The 19869-nt window shown below is 51.3% G+C and overlaps 2 protein-coding genes and 1 pseudogene across 2 annotated transcripts in view; 1 reads left to right on the forward strand and 2 right to left on the reverse strand.

Annotated features, from left to right (window-relative positions):
* Window positions 1–1028, forward strand: part of PRRT1B (proline rich transmembrane protein 1B) — a 1887-nt gene extending 859 nt beyond the window's left edge. Inside the window, exons 2-3 of the mRNA XM_066610870.1 lie at window positions 198–341; window positions 882–1028. Coding sequence (XP_066466967.1) covers window positions 198–341; window positions 882–1028 — 291 coding nt within the window. The remainder of the gene's footprint in view (window positions 1–197; window positions 342–881) is intronic.
* A 1915-nt stretch (window positions 1029–2943) lies between these two features.
* The window catches only part of RAPGEF1 (Rap guanine nucleotide exchange factor 1), a 71159-nt gene continuing 54233 nt past the window's right edge, over window positions 2944–19869 (reverse strand). The window contains exons 14-26 of the mRNA XM_066610555.1: window positions 18801–18889; window positions 17792–17903; window positions 16406–16481; window positions 14115–14199; window positions 11876–11968; window positions 11527–11712; window positions 9992–10076; window positions 9366–9460; window positions 8495–8573; window positions 7770–7871; window positions 6672–6769; window positions 6441–6569; window positions 2944–5963 (exon numbers count right to left, since the gene is read on the reverse strand). Coding sequence (XP_066466652.1) covers window positions 5813–5963; window positions 6441–6569; window positions 6672–6769; window positions 7770–7871; window positions 8495–8573; window positions 9366–9460; window positions 9992–10076; window positions 11527–11712; window positions 11876–11968; window positions 14115–14199; window positions 16406–16481; window positions 17792–17903; window positions 18801–18889 — 1380 coding nt within the window. The 3' untranslated portion in view covers window positions 2944–5812. The remainder of the gene's footprint in view (window positions 5964–6440; window positions 6570–6671; window positions 6770–7769; window positions 7872–8494; window positions 8574–9365; window positions 9461–9991; window positions 10077–11526; window positions 11713–11875; window positions 11969–14114; window positions 14200–16405; window positions 16482–17791; window positions 17904–18800; window positions 18890–19869) is intronic.
* Window positions 11276–11394, reverse strand: LOC136635771 (5S ribosomal RNA; annotated as a pseudogene).

A 19869-nucleotide genomic window follows, 5' to 3' on the forward strand; every position in this document is an offset into this window, starting at 1 on the left:
TGGTACGGCCCTTCCAGACCTGTAAAAGGTGAAAATCATGTAACTAAACGACACTTTACAATCTATGAAACCACCACTGTGCCCAGGCAGCAGAGGGACCGTCCAGGTAGGAGGCAACCCCTGGAGTTAGCCCTTGGCCTTATCTTAGGTGTCCCCCCCCATAACTAGAGGATGACCTCAGGGTCTTTGTCTTACAGCATAATGGCTGCCTGTTCGTCGAGATCCCCCTCGAGGCTGAGCAGAGGCAGCAGCCCCCCAAAGACTACATGGTGGAATCGTTCCTGGTGATGACCTTCTGCTGCCTGGTGACAGGAGTGTTCGCCCTGATCTATTCCAATGAGGTAGGCAGGACTCCAGTCTTTGGTCTGTCCGTCCAGCTCTCCTACATCTGAGCCTCAAAAACCTCTCTTGGCGGTAATTAAATCGGTGTGATTCACTCACTGTGGGCTGTTGCCGTGTCAGTCTCTGCCTTCCTCTCCTACAAATGGGCCTCAGAGAAAAAGGAGTGGCAGATGAACAAAGCAGCGGTATGTGCAGATGAGCTACACCTGAGCAACTGTTACCCTGCACATGCCTGATCTTGGAAGCTAAGCAGGGTCAGGCCTGGTTAGTACTTGGATGGGAGACCGCCTGGGAATACCTGGTGCTGTAGCTTATACTATAGTCTTTCGAGACTGAAGGTTGCCAACCAACCAAGGTGGGTCAAGGAGGACGGTAAGGGACCCTTCCTAGTGGGCTTTGCCTAGGGGTTCCTAGCCTCTTGAAAATGGGTCCCCTTTGCAGGCTGGGGTGGGTCCCAGTTTTTCACAAGCTGAAGACAGTTGGCGGTCCCAGCTTGGAGTCCTGCCTCATCCTCATTCCAATGTTCACTCCATCCTTAGGTTCGCACTGCCGTGGCCCGAGGAGACCTCACACAGGCCAGCATTTTCTCCCAAAAAGCCCGCTCCTTCGTCCTGTACAGCTTGGCCTTCGGCCTCTTAACCTCTGCCTGTTGGGTGATCTACGTCCTGGTGTTCCTTTACCTGTGATTAGAATCTACAGGAAGCATCGATAACATCAACCCCTTGCAAAGATACGCTTGGTTGAGGAGCACAGACAGGACGGAACTCTGCCTACAAGAAGGGGCAGAGGCATCTCAGCCTACCAACTCTTCCAGTACAGCCCCGGCTCTGCTAGGACTTCACTACTCGGGCCAGCACGCAGCGCTATAAGTGGATCGCCCTGCCCTGGAGCAGGCTGTGCGTCCTTCTCTGTGGCCAACTGCATCAGCAAGAGGAGGACGTGGTTGGAAGAGTTAAGAAGAAAAGATGGCAGGGACTGCATGCAAAATACAGCAGCCCATGGTGACTTTTAAGAGTACCACTTACAGCCAACAAAGCAGAGCATCATCGTGCGTAAGGAGAGGACGCTGAGGCCTGGGTATACAGAGCCAAGGAAACACAATTGGGTGGGCCTTAGCCACAACGCAGAGACCCAGTTCCATTACCAGAGGCCACGATACTCCCTCACTTTTTCTTCTCTGTCAAATTTATTCCACCGCCCCATCCAGCATGAGGTTATTTGTAACTAACGGGTCTATTAACCAAGCATGTGACCTCAGACACATTTCAGAGATGGCACACTCAGTGACCCAGCTAAGGGGGTGCAGAGGGTAGCTATTGTACCAGGCAACAAGCTGAGCTTGACACTAGTGGCCAAAACGGTGAAAACCTTGCTAGGTACAAATAATACCATCGTGTTACATATCGTCGGAACGGTAATTTAATGCTGAATGCAGTGAAACAAACCGTGTTGGAATATCTGTATTCTATCAAATGTTATGGCCAATTAAACAGAAAATGAAAACACAACCGCCTTATGGGAAAGTGGATTTCCTTAACTCAGACAGCCAATGTTATTATGATACAGCATAGAACCAATAAGGTGTTAATATGCTTATTAACTCTCTCATTCCATGTATCATACAATACAGTTGCTTCTGCTAACTGGGTAAAGAGGATCTTTTCCAAGTGCTGCTCCACTTATATTTAGCAGGGGGAAAATAGCCCTCCCTCTTCACCCCAGGATAGTGTCTGTAACCAATAAGGGGCACACTTTTTATTTTATTCACTTAATTCAATTTGATTTTGTCGGGGGGGGGGAGCTACAAAATCTTCTTTGATTCCAGGTAGCAGATAGATGCCTTGGCTGGGGGGAGAGCAAGTGTGTGATGAGCTGCTGGGGAGAAGAGGTAGGTTTTTTCCCCCCTGATTTTCCCTTTTTTAAAAGCCTGGGCACGATGTCAGTTTGGAGCTGCATTTCAAGCTTGGCACCGGACTACAAAATCATTAGCTAAGCGTGGCCGTGTAACAGACATTCTTGGATTTAAACCATGAAAGTTGCCAAACTACCAGGAACCAACCAGCCTCTCCTGCAGAGGGACAATTGCTACACGGTGAATGTACTTGCTGCAAAGCAGCCCATTTAAGAAGACATTTTGTCATATTCCAGTGGATGACAGGAGGAGGACAGGCCTGTGAATTTGAGGGTCTGAATAAACCTTTTTCTTTTTTTTTTTCAAAATTTATGTTGGTTTTATATGAATTTGGGGCCCTGATTTCAAAACAAGCATCAGTTTTGCCCCATCACATCGAGATTCGAAGCGACTGCATAGCCTCAGTGAATGTTCCAGCAGCTTCCTCATGAGGAAGCCGATGCCACGACTTGAACCATTCACAAATGAGGCTTTGCCACGTCTCCGAAACGAGACACGATAGAGCTAATCCGATGCCGTTTTTGGAATCGGTAGCCCAAATAATACCCAAGGATAGATCTAACTTTTAAGACAGCAAAACGTGAGTTGGCCTGTTTAATTAACTTGTTTAATTAAACAAGCCAACCAGGTGCCAGGAACCAGACAGAGAGATGGTGCAGACAAACAGGAGACCAGGCCGGGAGGAGGAGGTGGGTTCGATTGTCACTTTAATCTTGGCAACCAACGCATGCACCGTAAACATGACGATCCGTTAAGAGGTTGGGTTCTTGAACCTCATTTATTTATCATGTTTTCCTTTAATATAAAAAAGTAACAGGTTTTTAATTTTTCATTGTCTTTTTTTTTAAAACCATTTGCAAGGAGGTGCTGCTATCAGGACTGGATAATATCAGACGGCCCGGAGGGGGGGGGAGGGAGGCTTGAAAAGACAGCACTGCCAAGGACAGGGGTTGTTCCAGCTTCTCATAAGTCTCCAATGGTGTATGTCCCCAAATCAAAATGCAGCTCTGTCTCCCCTGGCCCCCTCTGCCTTGGGCTCTCCTCCAGACCCCACCCCAAACCTGTTTCTTTGACCCCATCCCTGCCGGGGGGATGACCAACATACACACACCTGTATGAATTCTGCAAATGAACTGGAAACCAGGCACTCAGAAATCCACTCACCAGAGGGCCACAGACCCTGGCAAATGGGACCACCCAGATCTCTTTCCTTCCAGACATACTACCGTCTTTTGAGACAATAAGGAATAGCATGAATCCTCTGGCTGAGCAGCTGGGCAGACACTGGCTGCTTTTTTTCCACATTCTATTGCAAAATGAGAGAAGAGCCCTCTGCACATGGCCAGGAGATTCTGGGGCAAAGGCGGAGGTTGTTGGCAGACACAACTCCTCGTGGAGCCGTGCTAGAAACAGATCCAGAAGCGGATAATTTTTCACAGCAAACCTGATTATTATGGGCAATGATTTTCTAGTACTTTTTAAGAACAAAATCTAACGTCCTGGTGGATGCCCACTTTTAAACAACCACAATACAGGCTGCATTGAGAAGCTATCGGCCCTGGCCTCTGCTCTCAGATCCATTCATTCACTGACTAAAACCCAGGCAGAGGGTCTTCTCGCCCCTTCTTTCCCACAATAAACAGCAGTGAGCAATCAAGGGGCTCTAAAGGGGTGAATCCCACCAACAGTTGTCACTTCCGTCTTTCAGCTCTGCTGCAGAAGCAGCTGAAGCACAGTGGAGTTGGTTGGTGGCAAGGATGGAAAACCCTCCAAGTGCCGGTTGAAATGCAAAGACCTTTTATGGGCCCCCTTGGCCCTGGGGCTCAAGGCCGTTAGCAGCTGGAAACTGTCCCAACAGAGAACCAAGGCGACTGAGCAAAGCGACATTCCCAAATTCTGGTCAAATGAGGGAAGGGGTCTTCAAAAGATAGGCCGGGAGCCGGGCACAACCTGACCTCAGGTGGGTCACGGCAACATGGTTCCTGCCATTTTATTTTCAGGCTCAAGCCTCCACAGTAGTTAGGGCTGAGGTCCTAGATTAAGGTCCATCCCACTTGAGACCTTGGCTCTGGAGGGTCTGCTTTGACTAGGCCCCCCGATCTTCAGCACCCCGCCCCCGTATCCCACCTGTCTGCCTTCTCTGGCTTCCTCTTTCTCTCCTTCCACTTTTCAAAATGGAGCACGCGTGGTTGCCATGCCACTCTCTGCCCCTCCTCTCCTGCCAACTGGCCTGGAAAAAAGAGAAGGAGCAGAATGACACAGGGAGCAGGGCGCACCAACCGGCCGCCACCAACAGGGATGTAAGAGACACCCGAGACACTTACCCCCCCCACCACCTGTAGGGGGTCACATGTTGCAGGCTGGGTCGGAGGTGGGTCCCCAGCTTTCAGTAAGGTGAAGACCGCCAGTCTAGAGGGCAGAGGGGCTAAAAATGGGGGAGAGTTCTCTCCACATCCGGAAGCAAAAGCATCTCTGCACACGGCTCGGTGCTGAGGGTCTGACGTGCCCCGTGTCAGCCTCACTCAAGCCTCGCTCCCCTGTCCTGACGCTTCCAAGATGGCAGCAGGACTCCCCCCTTTTTTCCTACACACAACTGCTTTAAATATTTTCCTTCTTCCAAGTTTCCCCTGAAAAAAAACCCCACTGGCAATTCAGACATGCATCAAAATCAAAAGAAACGCGAGGGGTGTCTAGATAGTCGTATTTACAGATGGTCTCTTATCCTACAATATTTACCGCGTTACAGCTAGTACCATCGCTAAAATACGCAAGCCTGCCCTGCCCCGTGGAAAGAGTTGGGGACGGGGGAGAGAAATCGCAGCCGGATTTCTTAGGCAAAGAGGAAAGAGATTCCCAGGCAATTTAAATAAGGTGGTCTGGGTGGATTTGGGGAGGGCACAGCTGCCTGTTGGTGCTAATTCCTTTTCTAACTTGGTGGCGGGGGAGTCAGCATCCCTGTAAACGCATAAGCTCTTGCCGAGGAGACACCCACATGTTTTCCCCCACTCATTTCCTCAGCATTCTCCGCACAGGAAAACCACCTGAGATGGTTCTCCTTGTAAATGTCCTCGATCACAAACACTGCCCCCATCCCAAGCACACCGGTGCATGCTGTGTGGGGCCGTCGGCTAGCTCAACACAAGACGCGGCTGCATAGCTTGTTCACCTCCTCTCGCAGTGCGCGGAAACCAAAGCAAAGACCCCCGTCGATCTCTCACGCGGACAGAGCTGAAAACGTCCAAATTTGGCAAAGTGGAAACACACCAGCACCGATTCCCCCCCTTCCCAGCTTTCTCTTTTCTCCAAACCAAAAACTGCATCGATGGCACCGAGCGGGAAGAGAAAGAGCATGGAATGCCTTGGCGACTCTCTCCCTTGGCCCGATGAGAAGGCAGCACCGGTCACAGCCTCACTGCCGAGACAACCCAAAACCCGGGAGCTGGCCCAGGAGGGGAGGGGGCAAAGCCCAGTCACGCAGGTCCAAGTCTCGCAGCAGCTGCTGTCCACATACGCGCAGAGCGGACCCCTTGCGTCCGCAGCCTCTGTCGACCTCCCCCCCTAGGTCTTTTCTTCCCGGTCTGTCTTCCGCCTCGTTATGTTTCGAGGCTTGATTTTGAGAGAGAGTTCCCACAAGGCCTCCTCGGCCAGATGGTCGCTAAAATCATTGAAGAACGAGATGATGTCTTCATTCCGCTTGACATCGTAATGCCTGGGGGGGGCAACAGAAAGAGAAAGAACTTGTTACAAAAGGTAGTGCCAGGTTACCAGGAATGGTCCTCTGTTTGGCCTTGAGAACAAGCAGTAGGGAGTGAAGAGCACTCCATTTTTTTTTTTTTAAACCAATCAATCATTTGTAAATAAATCCCTAAAAACATTAATTCTTTGTAGATCGCCTTTTTAAATTCTTGTATAACGAGGTGGGTCTCAATACAATTTTTAAAAGTGGGTCCCGATGCCGACAGGTTAAAGAAACCAGTACTGTAGACCTTCAATGGGGCATCTTTGGCACTGGTTCTCAAGCTTTTTAGCGTGCTTTGGCCAAACCTCATAACTTCTGTCAATGTAGCCTGGGTTTCCCAGGTGGACAAAGGTGAGATCCTACAGAATGAGGCCTCTGGTGGGACCCCCTTGTTCTCCCACCATTTGCCCAGCTCTCTGTCTGATACAGGCAACTGGTATCGCTTACACTTGCTGGAAGCACCTCATGCTGTCCAAGATGTTGAATTGCTGCCAACGCTTGGAAAAATTCACCTTCCCGTCAATGTAGTCTGGGTTTCCCAGGTGGACAAAGGTGAGATCCTGCAGAATGAGGCCTCTGGTGGGAGGAGGAGAAGGCAGAGAGGAACCTTGGGTTATTCCTTGAAATGGAAGGTCGGACGGGAAGACTCCAAAGAGGGGGAGGGGAGAAGCTACTCACAAGTAAGGGATACAGGGGGGCTCGACCTCGGAGAGGGCAGCTCGGTAGGCCCGGAAGGAGGAAGAGCTGTCAATCAGCGTGCAGTACTCAGCCAGGCCCTGGGAAGAGGCAAAAGACAGGATGAGGCATTAAGTGAGTGAAACTCCTGGATAGGAAGCCGTTCCGGCAAACGGTTGCACCCCAAGAAGCTCATTGTCATTTAAAAAGACAACACCACCGTAAGACTGGAAATTTTGAAGGAGGACATTTCTGTCCTTAGGGGGAGACTAAAGGCAGGAACAGTCTTCACTGTGCCCCGTCACTTCCATGGTAAGCTTTAGGGTGGCCACACAACCAAGTTTGAAAGAGAGAGTACTTTGGATCAGACCCTCCTCTTTTCAACCTTGATGCCCCTCTACAACCTGGAAATGAACCCAACTTAGGGGGAGCCTCTCCCAGGACAGGCCAAGGACCTGCTGGCCCCTGAAAGGGGTCCCCCCCCCAACTCCAGCAGTGTGCCAGCTACCTGAGGTGACCTCACAGACGGGCCCAGCCCTGGTCTCTCCCTACACAGAACCACCTGTTGTGACCACCGCCTGGATTGTATGAACTCCACACTCAGGGAAGTGCAGCATGGACAAATAAAATGTGACCCAACATGGATCAGGAGGGTCTCACTGTACCTCCCGAAAGCAACTGGAAGAGTCTTCTGGTTGCACCAGGAGGCCGTGCACTATCTCCCTGCACCTCAGAAGGCCTGCCCTGCCTTCTGAAAGCCAGTTTTTCGCTAAACCGGAAGTGTCCCAGAAGGCTCTGGCATGCACAAACTTCTGAGTGTGGCCTCCCCATTCCTCAGAACACCTCCAGAGATGACCGGAGGTCCTCCAATAGCCCAGAATCACAAATTTGATTATCTGTGGAGGTTGCCCATGGATAACTAGGGCTAAATGTAATTGATTCTGGTCCTGAGGGGGACAGAGAAAGGGTGGCTTCCTTACTGCTACTGTACTCTCCTGTTTGGAGCTGGCCTACTCTGGTCTTTACATGAGATCAGAAGTTTCAAGGAAGAAGGGCTAAAAACACGTTCACATAATTTCACACACAACCCCCCCATCTCACCTCTGAGGTTTGTTTCTGCCACTCAAGTCGCCGGATGGGTGCCGAATCCAGCGCAGAGAGGATGGCCAAGTAGGAATTGAAATTGTTGAGCTTCCGCAAGTGCTGTGGAACAAGGCAGAAAGAGGAGCGATTTGAAGCATTACAAAGGCACTCTGGAGGAAAAAAAAAAGGGAGGGCTGACAGTGCCTCTATAGACTGCCCGCTAGGGAAGTTGGTTATGCCTCTGAAGCCAGTTCTGCACACACCGACTCTCAAGGGTTTCCAGGGTGAGTTAATTCTGCTGGAGCTTGGAAAGCATCAAGCAGACTGGGGCATCCTGACCAGGTCAAGACAGAAGGACAGGCTCCTTTTAATGACAGGGAAACATCTCACAAAGGATGATGGATGGAAAAAGTGCAGAACCAAGCAACCAAAAAGGCCAGAGAGCTGGAACGCCTTCCTTACGAGGCAAGGCTACAAAGTTATGGATCCAGCTAGTCCAAAAATCTTTGAAGGTACAATATAGTTCCTCTCATTCACCCTGGAAGCTGGTGGCACCTGCTGGCAAGTCTCTACATTAAGAAGGAGGACTCTTTGAGACCAATGACACATGATTCCCCACCACTTCTCAATGCCTGAGTCCAGCCTCAGACTGCGGACTTTCAGCTCGAGCTTGTGACGCTGCCCCCAGGAAACAAACGGGAACTGGTATTCCCGGCCCTGACAGATCCTCTGCCAGCATTTACCTTCATGATCTTTATAAACTTCAGGAGGAGCCTCTCTCTGTCTTGCGCTTTCTCCTGCAGCATGATGATGGAGCGGACCCTGTGGGTGGGCGGGCGGGAGGAGGAAAAAGGGACATCAGTCACCACCACTGTGACCGGCGCGGAACGCTCAGGAGGTTTCCAAGCCCGCAAATGCCCGCGCAACTGCCAGGGAATGGCTTCTCTAACAAAACCACCAGTCATAATGGCCACCTGGAACCTCTGAGAACAGAGGGAGTGAGTGGCTGGTCACCAGCAATTGCCGTATAGCCTGAAACAGTTTCAGGTCATGGTACCTTCGGGGCCATTCAAAGCCACCCATCCTACAAGAGGTGGGAGGGAACAGGGAGCTTCACAGACCATTCCAGGCTACCTCTGAAAACCTTTTGTAAAGAGAACGGCCTACACCAATAGTTCCAGAACCCTAGTGATTCCCTAGAGACAGCTGCCTGATGTGTACGTCATTGGGGTGTGGCTATAATAGTGAATGGGCAGCAGTGCTCCCCCCCCAAGTAGCAGCTTGTCTAACCCTTGATGCACATAGCCTAATCAGCTTTGATGCACACAGCCCTGTCAGATTGGCGACCCACCAAAAACTGGGTCACAGACCCACAGTTTGTGAACGACATCATCTGCTTCTAGGCAAATTTCTCAGTTTGCTTTCCACTGATGCACCTTCACAGCTAAGATTCTTCAAGCTGAAGACTACTGTCCTAATTCACACATACACACACCCCTGGTCCAACACAAACAAGGAAATGGAGCTACGAGAAAGGAGAGCATTCATTCGAAGACTTCCTGGAAAGAAAAAAGAAAGTGAGATCTCACTTTTCCCATTTGCTCGCTCTCTTACCAGTACGACATGTTATTAAAGTGTTCGGTGAACTGGGTGAGGTTGGGGCTCTTCTCCTCATTCTGCTCTTTGGCCCACAGCAAAACTTCAGGGATCTGAAAGAAAAAGAGGCAGTAAAAAAAGACACAAATGACGGGCACCATCTTTGGCCGGCAAAACACAACCACGCACGATTATTGTGCTTTTGGGATGCAACAACACACAAGTAAACAGCAATATCAGCCTTTCCTCAGAAGCATTCACATTTGAGTGTTAAATTGTCAACATTTCTTTTAAAGTAACAAAAACATACACACACAAGTTGAAGTTCTGCCTATACACACACACTCATTCGAATACATGAATTAAGGTGGCGTAAGCAAAGAGACTGAGCTGCAAATGAGGATTTCTCTGGTCTGGAGCTTGCAAATGCCATGGGAATCGTCTAGTGGCCTTAGGCAAGCTGCTCTCTTTCAGCCTCAGTCTCCCCCATCTGCAGTACAGGGGTAATCAGGTTGCCATCAGGATTCCATCAAGCTGATAAACGTGAAGCCCTTCACACACCCAAAAGGCACTATACCAAATGCTAAGTAGTACTATAGAAGCTGAATGGAAAGGGTGGGGCTGAGCTAACAACTGCACCATACCTCTATCTTATAAAACAGCTCCGCGTCTAAGAGGGTCAGCTGCTCGGCAATCTCATGGCTATGGAAATCGTGAAGGGTCCCAGGCCTGGAAGAGAAAAAAATGTGAGCAAGGCTTTTACCCAGGCTGTATGCAGAGATGGCATAGAATCTAGGGCTTGCCCTGGAAGCCGACGTCCAGAGAAGTTTGATCTTTTAAAAAAGGAAGCTTTCTAAGCCTTTTAGTTACAAAGGTAGAACTGAACGTACATGGGCCGGTGTGTGGTTAGGCAAAGGGGTTAGGCATGGGGAGGTCAAGTGCCAGGACTTCTCCTACAGCAGGAGCTGGGACATTGTCATCAGCCGGTGCCATTTTTAAAACTGTTTTCAGAGAACGTGAAGCGAGAAACAGATCAGGTCCAGCAGGTGGCAAAGTGAGAAAACCACCTAGGGGCATAAAGCTTCAATCTGCAATGACCCCAGATGCGGACAGCTAGGTAAAGGGGTGCAGATTCGTTTTCCTGAAATTTGACTTCAATAGTACATGTACAGTCGGCCCTTGTTATCCACGGGGGATCTGTTTTAGGACCCCTGCAGATACCAAATTCTGTGGATACTGAAATGCGGCATGCGCTGCCGCAATTACATTTACCTGAGGGCCACGCCTGGACCTCCTGTGACCTCCCTGCACCTCAAAAAGCCTTCCAGATGCTTCCGGAAGGCACTTTCACTCACACCCGAGAGGCCCTCAAGCCACAGGCTCAGCACCTGCGGATATTTAAACCCCACCGATGGTGAGCCCATGGATAAGGAAGGCCTACTATTTAACTCTGTCCTCAGTCCTTACCAGAACCATTTACCTTTGGCCTCTGAAGAAGAGCTTGCTTGAAAGCATCAGGTGTTTGTGACTGGTTCCTACTGGTTGGTTGGCAACCTTCAGTCTCGAAAGACTATGGTATAAGCCTACAGCACCCGGTATTCCCAGGCAGTCTCCCATCCAAGTACTGACCAGGCCTGACCCTGCTTAGCTTCCGAGATCAAGGTATAAGCCTACAGCACCCGGTATTCCCAGGCAGTCTCCCATCCAAGTACTGACCAGGCCTGATCCTGCTTAGCTTCCGAGATCATGGTCTAAGCCTACAGCACCCAGTGTTCCCAGGCAGTCTCCCATCCAAGTACTGACCAGGCCTGACCCTGCTTAGCTTCCGAGATCACGGTATAAGCCTACAGCACCTGGTATTCCCAGACGGTCTCCCATCCAAGTACTAACCAGGCCTGACCCTGCTTAGCTTCCCAGTTCATGGTATAAGCCTACAGCACCCGCTATTCCCAGGCGGTCTCCCATCCAAGTACTAACCAGGTCTGACCCTGCTTAGCTTCCGAGATCAGACGAGATCAGGCATGTGCAGGGTAACAGTTACATTAGTTCCTACTGGAGGTTTCGTAACAACAACACTTTTGCCCCGCACTTTGGGGCCCCCCTTCCTTTTTCCTCCTGGGTTGGAGGTGGTCCCAGTTCTTAACAAGCGGAAGACCCCTGCCCCCAAGGCCTTCCTGACCTGGCTGCCACTCCCCGGGCCGAAAGGGGCTTGATCGAGTTGGTGTAGCGCAACATTTTCTTCTGGTCCATCTTGTCGAGGATGTTTTTCCGCAGGACCCTGGCGAGGCTGAGCTCCCCGTTGCAGACGAGGCGGAACACGAGTTCCATGAGCAGCCGGAGGATCTCCTCTGTTAGCTCCACCAGACTGAGGGAAAGAAAGGCGCCGGAATCAGGTTGGCGCTCCACCAGCTTGGCATTTCAGCCAATAAATGGCTGGGCGTTTTGCGACTGCAAAGACCGTCACAAGCTTAGGCTCCCTGTCACCAAAAGCCCCCATCGCATTTAGGGGAGGGGGAAAAACTACTCACCAGAGCTCATCCACCACTCTGACAAGGAGGAAGAAGGTATTCTTGCTGACCCGCTTCTTAAACGTGTCCGGACAGTGGCAAAACTTCTCATACGTTGGAGGGCGGAGTCAAGGGACCAACGCAACACAGGCGGGGCACACAAGCAAACTGCTGGGGAGCACTAGGTGTGCTCTCTCCCTGCACCCCAAACCCTGTGAATGCCAACAGCCTGTGCACACACGGAGAAATGCAGCAAACACACTCAGGCCTGCTGGGAGAAAAAAGTGCAGCTCTTCTTTCCCTCCCCGGACTGCCAGGGGAGAAAAGGAAAGATGGCTTCTGTAGCCTGGACTTTTTGCAAAGGAATTCTGCACTGGCCACAGAGTCCTGCACCATCGTAGCACTCAAGGAGGCTGTTGCCTGCTCACAGCCACTGCTGCTCACCTGCAACTGCAACACATTTGCCCCAAACCCAGAGATAGTACATCGTCATCAGGACTATAGTGCGCTTGACAGACGTGCCCTCCAATGAATTGGTCCAAACCCCTTTCAAAGCCTCTCAAGCTAGTGGCCATCACCAATCTAGTGGCACCAAGTTCCACAAACTCATGATGCGCTGTGTGAACAAGCCCCTCCTTTTGCTCCATCCTACATCACCCACCAGCGAGTTTCCCTGGACGAGGTTTGGTTCTAGCGTTGCGAGAGAAGGAGGAAAGCCTCTCTCCCCCTCTCCACACTGTGCAATGTTTTGTGAGCGGCCACCATGTTGCCTCCTCCCCCTTTGTCACTGGATCCTTGGATGGAGGACAGATTTACAGCTCTAAACCAGCAGCAAACACGTCTGCCACCAGCAACGAGGGCCGGCACAGAGGAGACCGCCATGCCTAATTAATCAGTGCCACGTCTGGGCAGCAGGGGGCAGCACAAGCGGAGCCTCTGGGATGCTGGCATCGGGCCCTCTCAACATGCCAGGACAGGAATGCAGAGGGCTGCAGTTCCCCATTTGGAGAGTGTGGGTGGCTAGAAAAATATATCGCCTCCGGGCAGCGACAGCCCAGGCGCTTATGGCGGGCGGATGGAATTCCGAAACTGTTAACGGGAAGGCATCGCTCCCGGGGCTATTTAAAGTTGGCTGTCTGTGTGCCGGCATTTCGGGGGAAGGTTCCCTTATTGAAAACATGAACGCCCTGCCTTCCCACCCCAAAAGGGAGGTTCCGGGCAGCCAGCAGCAAATTAAGGCCATGGCTGTGAGAACTGAACAGGGAGACCACCAGTAATAAAACAAATGAGAAAAAAAAAAGAAACAAAACAGAGTTGGTCAGTGACACTAGTAAAGCAGAGCAGCTCAATGGCCACCAACATAAAATTAAACCGCCAAAGTTAAACAGAACAAACCCGTCTTCGGCTGCCAAGAAATCAGTGGTGCCAGGCTCACGTCCCGGTAGAGCCTGATGAAAAAGCAAACTGAGGGCCAACAGCTATTCCGCGTGCTTACAAGACCCCTGCCACCAAACAGTACCTTCACTATGCAATGACAGGACACCTCCCTCTCCTCTTTTCCCGCCTGGTGAGAGCCAATCAGGGTGCAGGCAAGCAGCAAGTGCGCCTCCAGGGACCGAATGCCTCACTGGGACAAAGTGCCAAGGTAACTCCTTGCCACAGGATGCGGTGACGGTGTCTGGCCCAGATGCCTTGAAAAGGGATTGGACAGACTGATGGGTGAAAAGTCCGTCACAGGTTACGAGCCAGGGTGGGCATGTGCAACTTCCTGGTTCTGGAAGTGGGCTACCTCAAAATGCCAGGTGGAAGGGAGAGGCTACAGGATGAAGGGATTTTGCTGTCTTGTGTCTTGTCTCGAGGGCATCTAGTGGGCCACCTTGAGATACAGGAAGCTGGACTAGATGGGCCCTTGGCCTGATCCAGAAGGGCTCTTCTTCTTATGCGTGCCACTATTGTGTCAGTCTGCCCCGTCTTTTCTTTCCTGGCCAACTGGAAAGAGCAGAGGGGTAGAGAGTGATGTGGGTCCTTTTTTAAAAGATGGAGGGGAAAAGAGGAAGGGTTAGGGAACTTCAGCAACGGGGAGAGCAGGTAGACAGGTGGAGACTGAGGGGCACCACTGAAGACTGAGGTGCTTTGTTAAAGCAGCCCCTCAAAGCCTATGGTGGGACTGACCTCATCTAGGACCCCTAATCTGGTCCTGATCTTGCGCAGAGGGTGAGGAACTGTAGCCTGTAGCCCACCGGGGCTTTTTAAAGGATATCTGTACTGCAGTTTTTGGATGAGCTCTTCAGGCATCATGAAAGTTCGGTAAGTCGTCAGGAAGGCTTCACAGTAAAGAACCAAATCTAATGAGAGAAGAATGAAAATCAATCAATCAATCAATCAATCAATCAATCAATCAATCAATCAATCAATCAATCAAGGGGGCTCAAACCAGCCAGCCTGGCAGCAAGTATCAAGCCTTCCTCCCTGTGCAATCACAGAAACTTTTAGGCAGATGGAGTTATCATCCTGCACCCTCGTTACACTGCAGTGCCACCCACATAATGGTCAGAATGGGTTATGCAGCTCTTCAGCTCAGGGGACTTGAGGAACCAACAGGTGGTGTGACTGGCAGGGCTTAGTCTCTCCATGAAGACGAGTGAGGCACTTGCCATGGCTTGCTGGATTTGAAAAGTAGGAAGGGAATAGAGTAGAAGAGGAAGTGTGGGGGAAGAGCGGGCTAAAGGGGAACTTCCAGGGGAAGTGAAGGGTGAATGAAAGAAAGTCAAAATTTCTAGAAAGAAGTCCCCCACTGGGCTGGAAACTCCTACTGGTGTCAGGAAGGGAAACAATTTCATTTTCAGCAATAGTGCAGGAAAGACCTTGATGAGAACTCTATGACCGACTGTGTGAAAGAAGAAAAGGGGTGCAATGGAAGGAGAGGGAGGGGCAAACCGAAGGGAAGATAGGAAACAGAGAAAGGCAAGGGCTGTCTATCCCATGCTGAAGACTCTAGCCCAGCCCTTGCACTCCAGCAATGCGATGATCCAAGGCGTGCTTACTTACCCTGAAGTAAGCCCCACTGAGCCCCAAAGGACCTACTCGCAGGAAGAAGTGCACGCTGCCAGATTTTGTTGCCGGATACCCCTTAGAAGCACGGCCTAACCAAGGTTCTGCAAGTTGGCCCCGAGGAAAATGTTTAACCTGACAGCCCACCAGTTTCCTTTTACTTGGCTCTTCTGTGTCCCCCCCCGTTCCCCCAACACAACACACAGTAATGAGCTTGGAGTGAAATCTGGACTCCCATCTGCCCAGGGAGGCAACAGGAGGTCAAGGCAGCTGGCCTCACTCGTGCACTCGACCCTGCCAAGAAATTTGCCCGGAGGGAAGGAAACCCTCTTAAACATCCCTTTGCCGCCTGATTTATGAGCTCAGCTCAGCATTCTCCTGTTAGGGGCTTAATTCATTAACCTTCGCCAGCTCTGCAATGCTGGTGGGGGGACGGACCACTGCACAGAGATTCCATGGCACTCGCGTCACACCAGGGGACTGGCGTGGCGGAAGCGGGGCAGGGTGTGACCCTTTAATCTAAACCATCCTCACGAGGGGTTTCCAGGGACAAACAAAAAAACGCTATACAAACTTGAGGATACAGTGAAAATCCAACAGAGGATCAAACAGCTGTAGGAAGACATGCCCTTGGAGGATAAAATCCTGGAGGGAAAACACAGGCTTTTGCTAGGCCCCGAAGGCAGGTCTCCACCTTCTTCAGAAGTGGGACCCACCTCAATCCCAAACGAACAACGCAGCCCAGGCACCCACACCCCCCCTCAACAATTACACTGCCCCTCCCCTCCTGCTAGGTTGCTTATGCGTCCTCGGCAGGTGGTGTGCATGCAGACATTCAAGGATGATTCTGTACAGCTGGCTGCAGAGACAGGCAGCTCGTGTGCATACACAGAGGAGGCAGACCATCTGGGGTCTCGGTATACACAGGCGGCAGTTCCAGGACCCTCTGAGGATACTGAATTCCACAGATAATGGGATCCATGGGGGCCCAGGCCACAATTCCTTATCTGGGGACTGTGTCTGGCTTTCCAGAGGTCGTGCTCAGAAGCCTCCCATACACAACTGGAAGGGGCTTCTGGTCACACCTGGGAAGTCCTCTGAAGCATTCTAGCCGTGGGATCGGCACCTGTGGGTATTCAAATCTGTGGATTACAAGCCCACGGACAAGGAGGGGCCACCATAAGATCAGCCAAACGGCTCCATCTTTGACTGTAAGCTTCTCGTTGCTGTCCTTCTTCAGCACAGCTTCCGAGGAACACACTCAATGGAGGTAATATACAAACTCTAGCACTGTACGCTACAGAGAGGGAGAAGGGGCAGAGGGGAGTTAAACCCCCCACAGGCCGCCGCTGCAGGCTTATCCAGCTTATCACTTGTTTGAAGCTAAGCAGAATCCTCTTCCCCCTCCTGATCCACTAATCCAGCCTGCCTGCCTGCATCTGTGAAGCACACCGTGAAAAGTCCCACACCGCCATCATCCCACGATCCACCCGGCAGTACCTTTCCGGTCGGTCTCCGTCGCATGGACCAACAGAATATCCCCTGACCCGCCGCGTACATCAGGTCCATCATCACCCTGCAGGTGGGAAAAACACACACACAGACACAGACACAGACACAAAGGGAATTAGAGCTTGAGAGCTGCCATCCGGGGCACCCCAATTCCACAGTGCCTGAATGGCTGAGCCAACCCGTATGTCCTGCCGCCATCCCTAACGCCGCGTGGGATTGGAGGACAAGCCCAGTCTGGAGCTGGGGAAAGAGCTCAGGCTTGCAGTGCCCTAGAACTGACCTCCTGCCCAAATCTGACTTCAGGTGGAACAGGGGCAGCAACCTTTGAACTCTTGGGCTTCTGGCCAACAAAGAGGAAGACTATGGTCCTCCAGTAATCACTGGGGTTGTGCAGAGGTCAGCACAAAGACAATGGGGTACGGAGCCAGCTAAACACCACCCCAGATTCCACAGCCAAGTAGGACACTGCAGCCGCGCTGCTCAGCTCGTCAAGAGCTAGGGCCCACCTTGAACCCCAACCTGCAAAGGGGGTCTGCCTTCAAGAGGCGGGTGGGTGAGAGGGAATGACCAGGGGTGGAGTTCTTCCCCTTTCTGCAATGGGGGCAGCCAATCAGCATGTGTGACAGCCGTGCAGTCCTGCTTCTTCTTCTCCTCCAGGCCCAACTGGAAGGAGAGGGCGGGCAGAGTGGCAGGTGCTCAATTTTGAAAAGCAAAGGGAATCAAAATGGCAGTGGCTGCACTGGTGCAAGCCCACTTGTTGAAGACCTGCTACGTGACTGCACATTGGCCACCAAAACAGAAAGGGGAGATCAAGCCAGGTGCATTGTGGGAAGGGTCAAAACAGTCCCCTGGAGGAGCCAAAACGGCCCCCCAGAGCCCAACCTCCAGGGGCTGTTAAGTATGCTCGCAACACAATCCTTGAGGCATTCCTCGGGTAAGGCTCAAGGAATTCCACAAGCTATGAGTAATGGCTTCTGCTGGGGGAACTTGGCAGGCCAGAGCAGACCCCTCCTCCATCAGGGTCAGCCAAGTGACAGATTGATGCTGGCTTCTAGGCAGGCCCCCCTGACAATCTGAAAGCTTGGTGTATCTCCCTGAAGACCAGAGATAACAAGCAAGCAAGAGCATAGCCAGCACTGGGGGCTAATCCAGACCGTGGCACCCTGCTTTTCCATAGGCAGAGGTCTCCAGGGGCAGCGGTACCCAGAGAAGTGGCAAAGGATAAAAACATGCCCGGTTGTGTCTCCCAAGAGCAGACAATCCCAAATCAGCTCTGATGTCCACACTCTTTCTGTTCTACGGTCAATCCAATCATATCTGATTCAAGCACAAACCCGGCTGAGTGGTGGACAACAAGGAAAAGGAGTCACCTACCTCCTGCTTCAGGGTGAGCCTGGCCATGATTTCATTGTGGTCAACGAGGGACAGCTCGTCTACTTCCTCTTTCAGCTGGGAAGACTCAGAAGACTCTGGCGACTTCTGCGGCCTGCATGGGGAACAAGATGCCACCCCGCTTCAGATCACCCTGTTGGCAACCTTCAGTCTCGAAAGACTCTGGTATCGCGCTCTGAAAGGTGGTTCTGGAACAGCGTCTAGTGTGGCTGAAAAGGCCAATTCGGGAGTGACAATCCCTTCCACACTGGGAGCAAGTGCAGTATGTCCCTGGTCTGTCTCCCTGGCTATGGGCCTTCCTTCTTTGCCTCTTAGCCTCAGACTGTTGGCCAAGAGTCTCTTCAAACTGGGAAAGGCCATGCAGCACAGCCTGCCTCCAAGCAGGCCGCTCAGAGGCCAGGGTTTCCCACTTGTTGAGGTCCACTCCTAAGGCCTTCAGATCCCTCTTGCAGATGTCCTTGTATTGCAGCTGTGGTCTACCTGTAGGGCGCTTTCCTTGCACGAGTTCTCCATAGAGGAGATCCTTTGGGATCCGGCCATCATCCATTCTCACAACATGACCAAGCCAACGCAGGCGTCTCTCCAGATCACCCAGGCAAAAGGGAAAACGGGCATATTGCTGGCCCCCTTCCAGCTCCCTGTTGCGTCTCTGCATGAGTCGCTGCCTCTGGGCCGATCTGCTTTCAGTCAGAAACTGAGACCAAGTGACTTAATGCCCAAACACGGGAGGCGCGGTTTCCTGTGAGAGTGAGCGATTCTGACTCTTTCATGCTCTAAAAGCAAAATCACAGAGTTGGGAAGACGTGGATCCCCTGAATGCTGCAGTGTCTTCCTGAAGAAAAATCATGAATTGGCCACAGCCACTAATGCTCTCAGTACCACTAAATCACCTCCATATTCAGAATATAGGAGGCAAGTTAAAAGGCTTGCAGACCACTGATTTTTTTTTAAGCCAGAACAAAACAATGAGGATGTAAGGACCGAGCCCCACCTTTCTCCTTCCTCTTGATTTTCCTTCCCCAGGGCACCGCCGAGAGAGGAAGAGTCCTTGGCGTGGCCATCTTTGATGGCCGGAGATTCCTGGAAGAGAGAAACAAGGCAAGGAGATCGTAAAGAGGCGAACCTTCCTGCCAGCCAGGGTGCAATTTGATGTGCGCAGGGTCTCTGAATCTCCCACACAAACTTGGGGAGAGCAAATGAAGGGCAAACACTGACACGGAACACATGAATGCAAACAGAAAACGCAAGTGGTCCCCGTGTGTGACTTAAACACTGCAACGGTTTGCGCTGAGCAGCTGTGATGCGAGACTAAAACGCTTATTGCTACGCAAGACTGGGCACCGGTCAATTGAACGCCTGCTATTTGATCGCGGTCAAATATTTTATTTATTTACTGGAAGAATTTATACCCCGCCTTTCTCCCAAACTCAAGAGCACTCAAGGTGGCTCACCAAATAAAAACAGATGCAATTTAGATTTAAAACAATACTAAAAAAAACAAACATTAAACATAAAAACCAAACACACGAGAACAGACCCCAGGATGACATCAAACTATTAAAATTACGTCTTGTTAAAAGCACCAGCTCGTGTGGTTGATCAAATGCCTTCCTAAACAAATGGGTCTCGAGGCCCGGCTGAAAGGTCTTCAGAGAGGGAGCCGTTCTTCATTCCAGGGGAGGGAATTCCACAAATGAGAAGCCAACACCGAGAAGGCCCTATTTCTATAAATAGGACTTAAAGCCTTGGGTAAGCAGCAGCCTAGCAGAGTTACCCAATAACAAGAGCAGGCCCTTGGGCTTGCCAACCTGGCAGGAACTGTATAGTCCTCACAGATCTCATCCCTATTTAGGACAACAGGGGTGAATAGAAAAGAATTTCCCACTGGGGATTCTGGGGGTGCCAGTCGCCACCTGGAAAAAGGTGCGCTCAAAGTCCTGGCAATGGTTGCTGCTACTTTCTCCACCCCCAAAAGGTTTTGCAGGGGTTGGGGGTGGGGGGTGCGATGGGGAATGGGGAAGAAGCCTTTGCAGGCACATGCTTCGATGCAAAAAGCTCAA

This window comes from Tiliqua scincoides, chromosome 16 (assembly GCF_035046505.1).
Source record: "Tiliqua scincoides isolate rTilSci1 chromosome 16, rTilSci1.hap2, whole genome shotgun sequence".
In the NCBI taxonomy this organism is placed as follows: Eukaryota; Metazoa; Chordata; class Lepidosauria; order Squamata; family Scincidae; genus Tiliqua; species Tiliqua scincoides.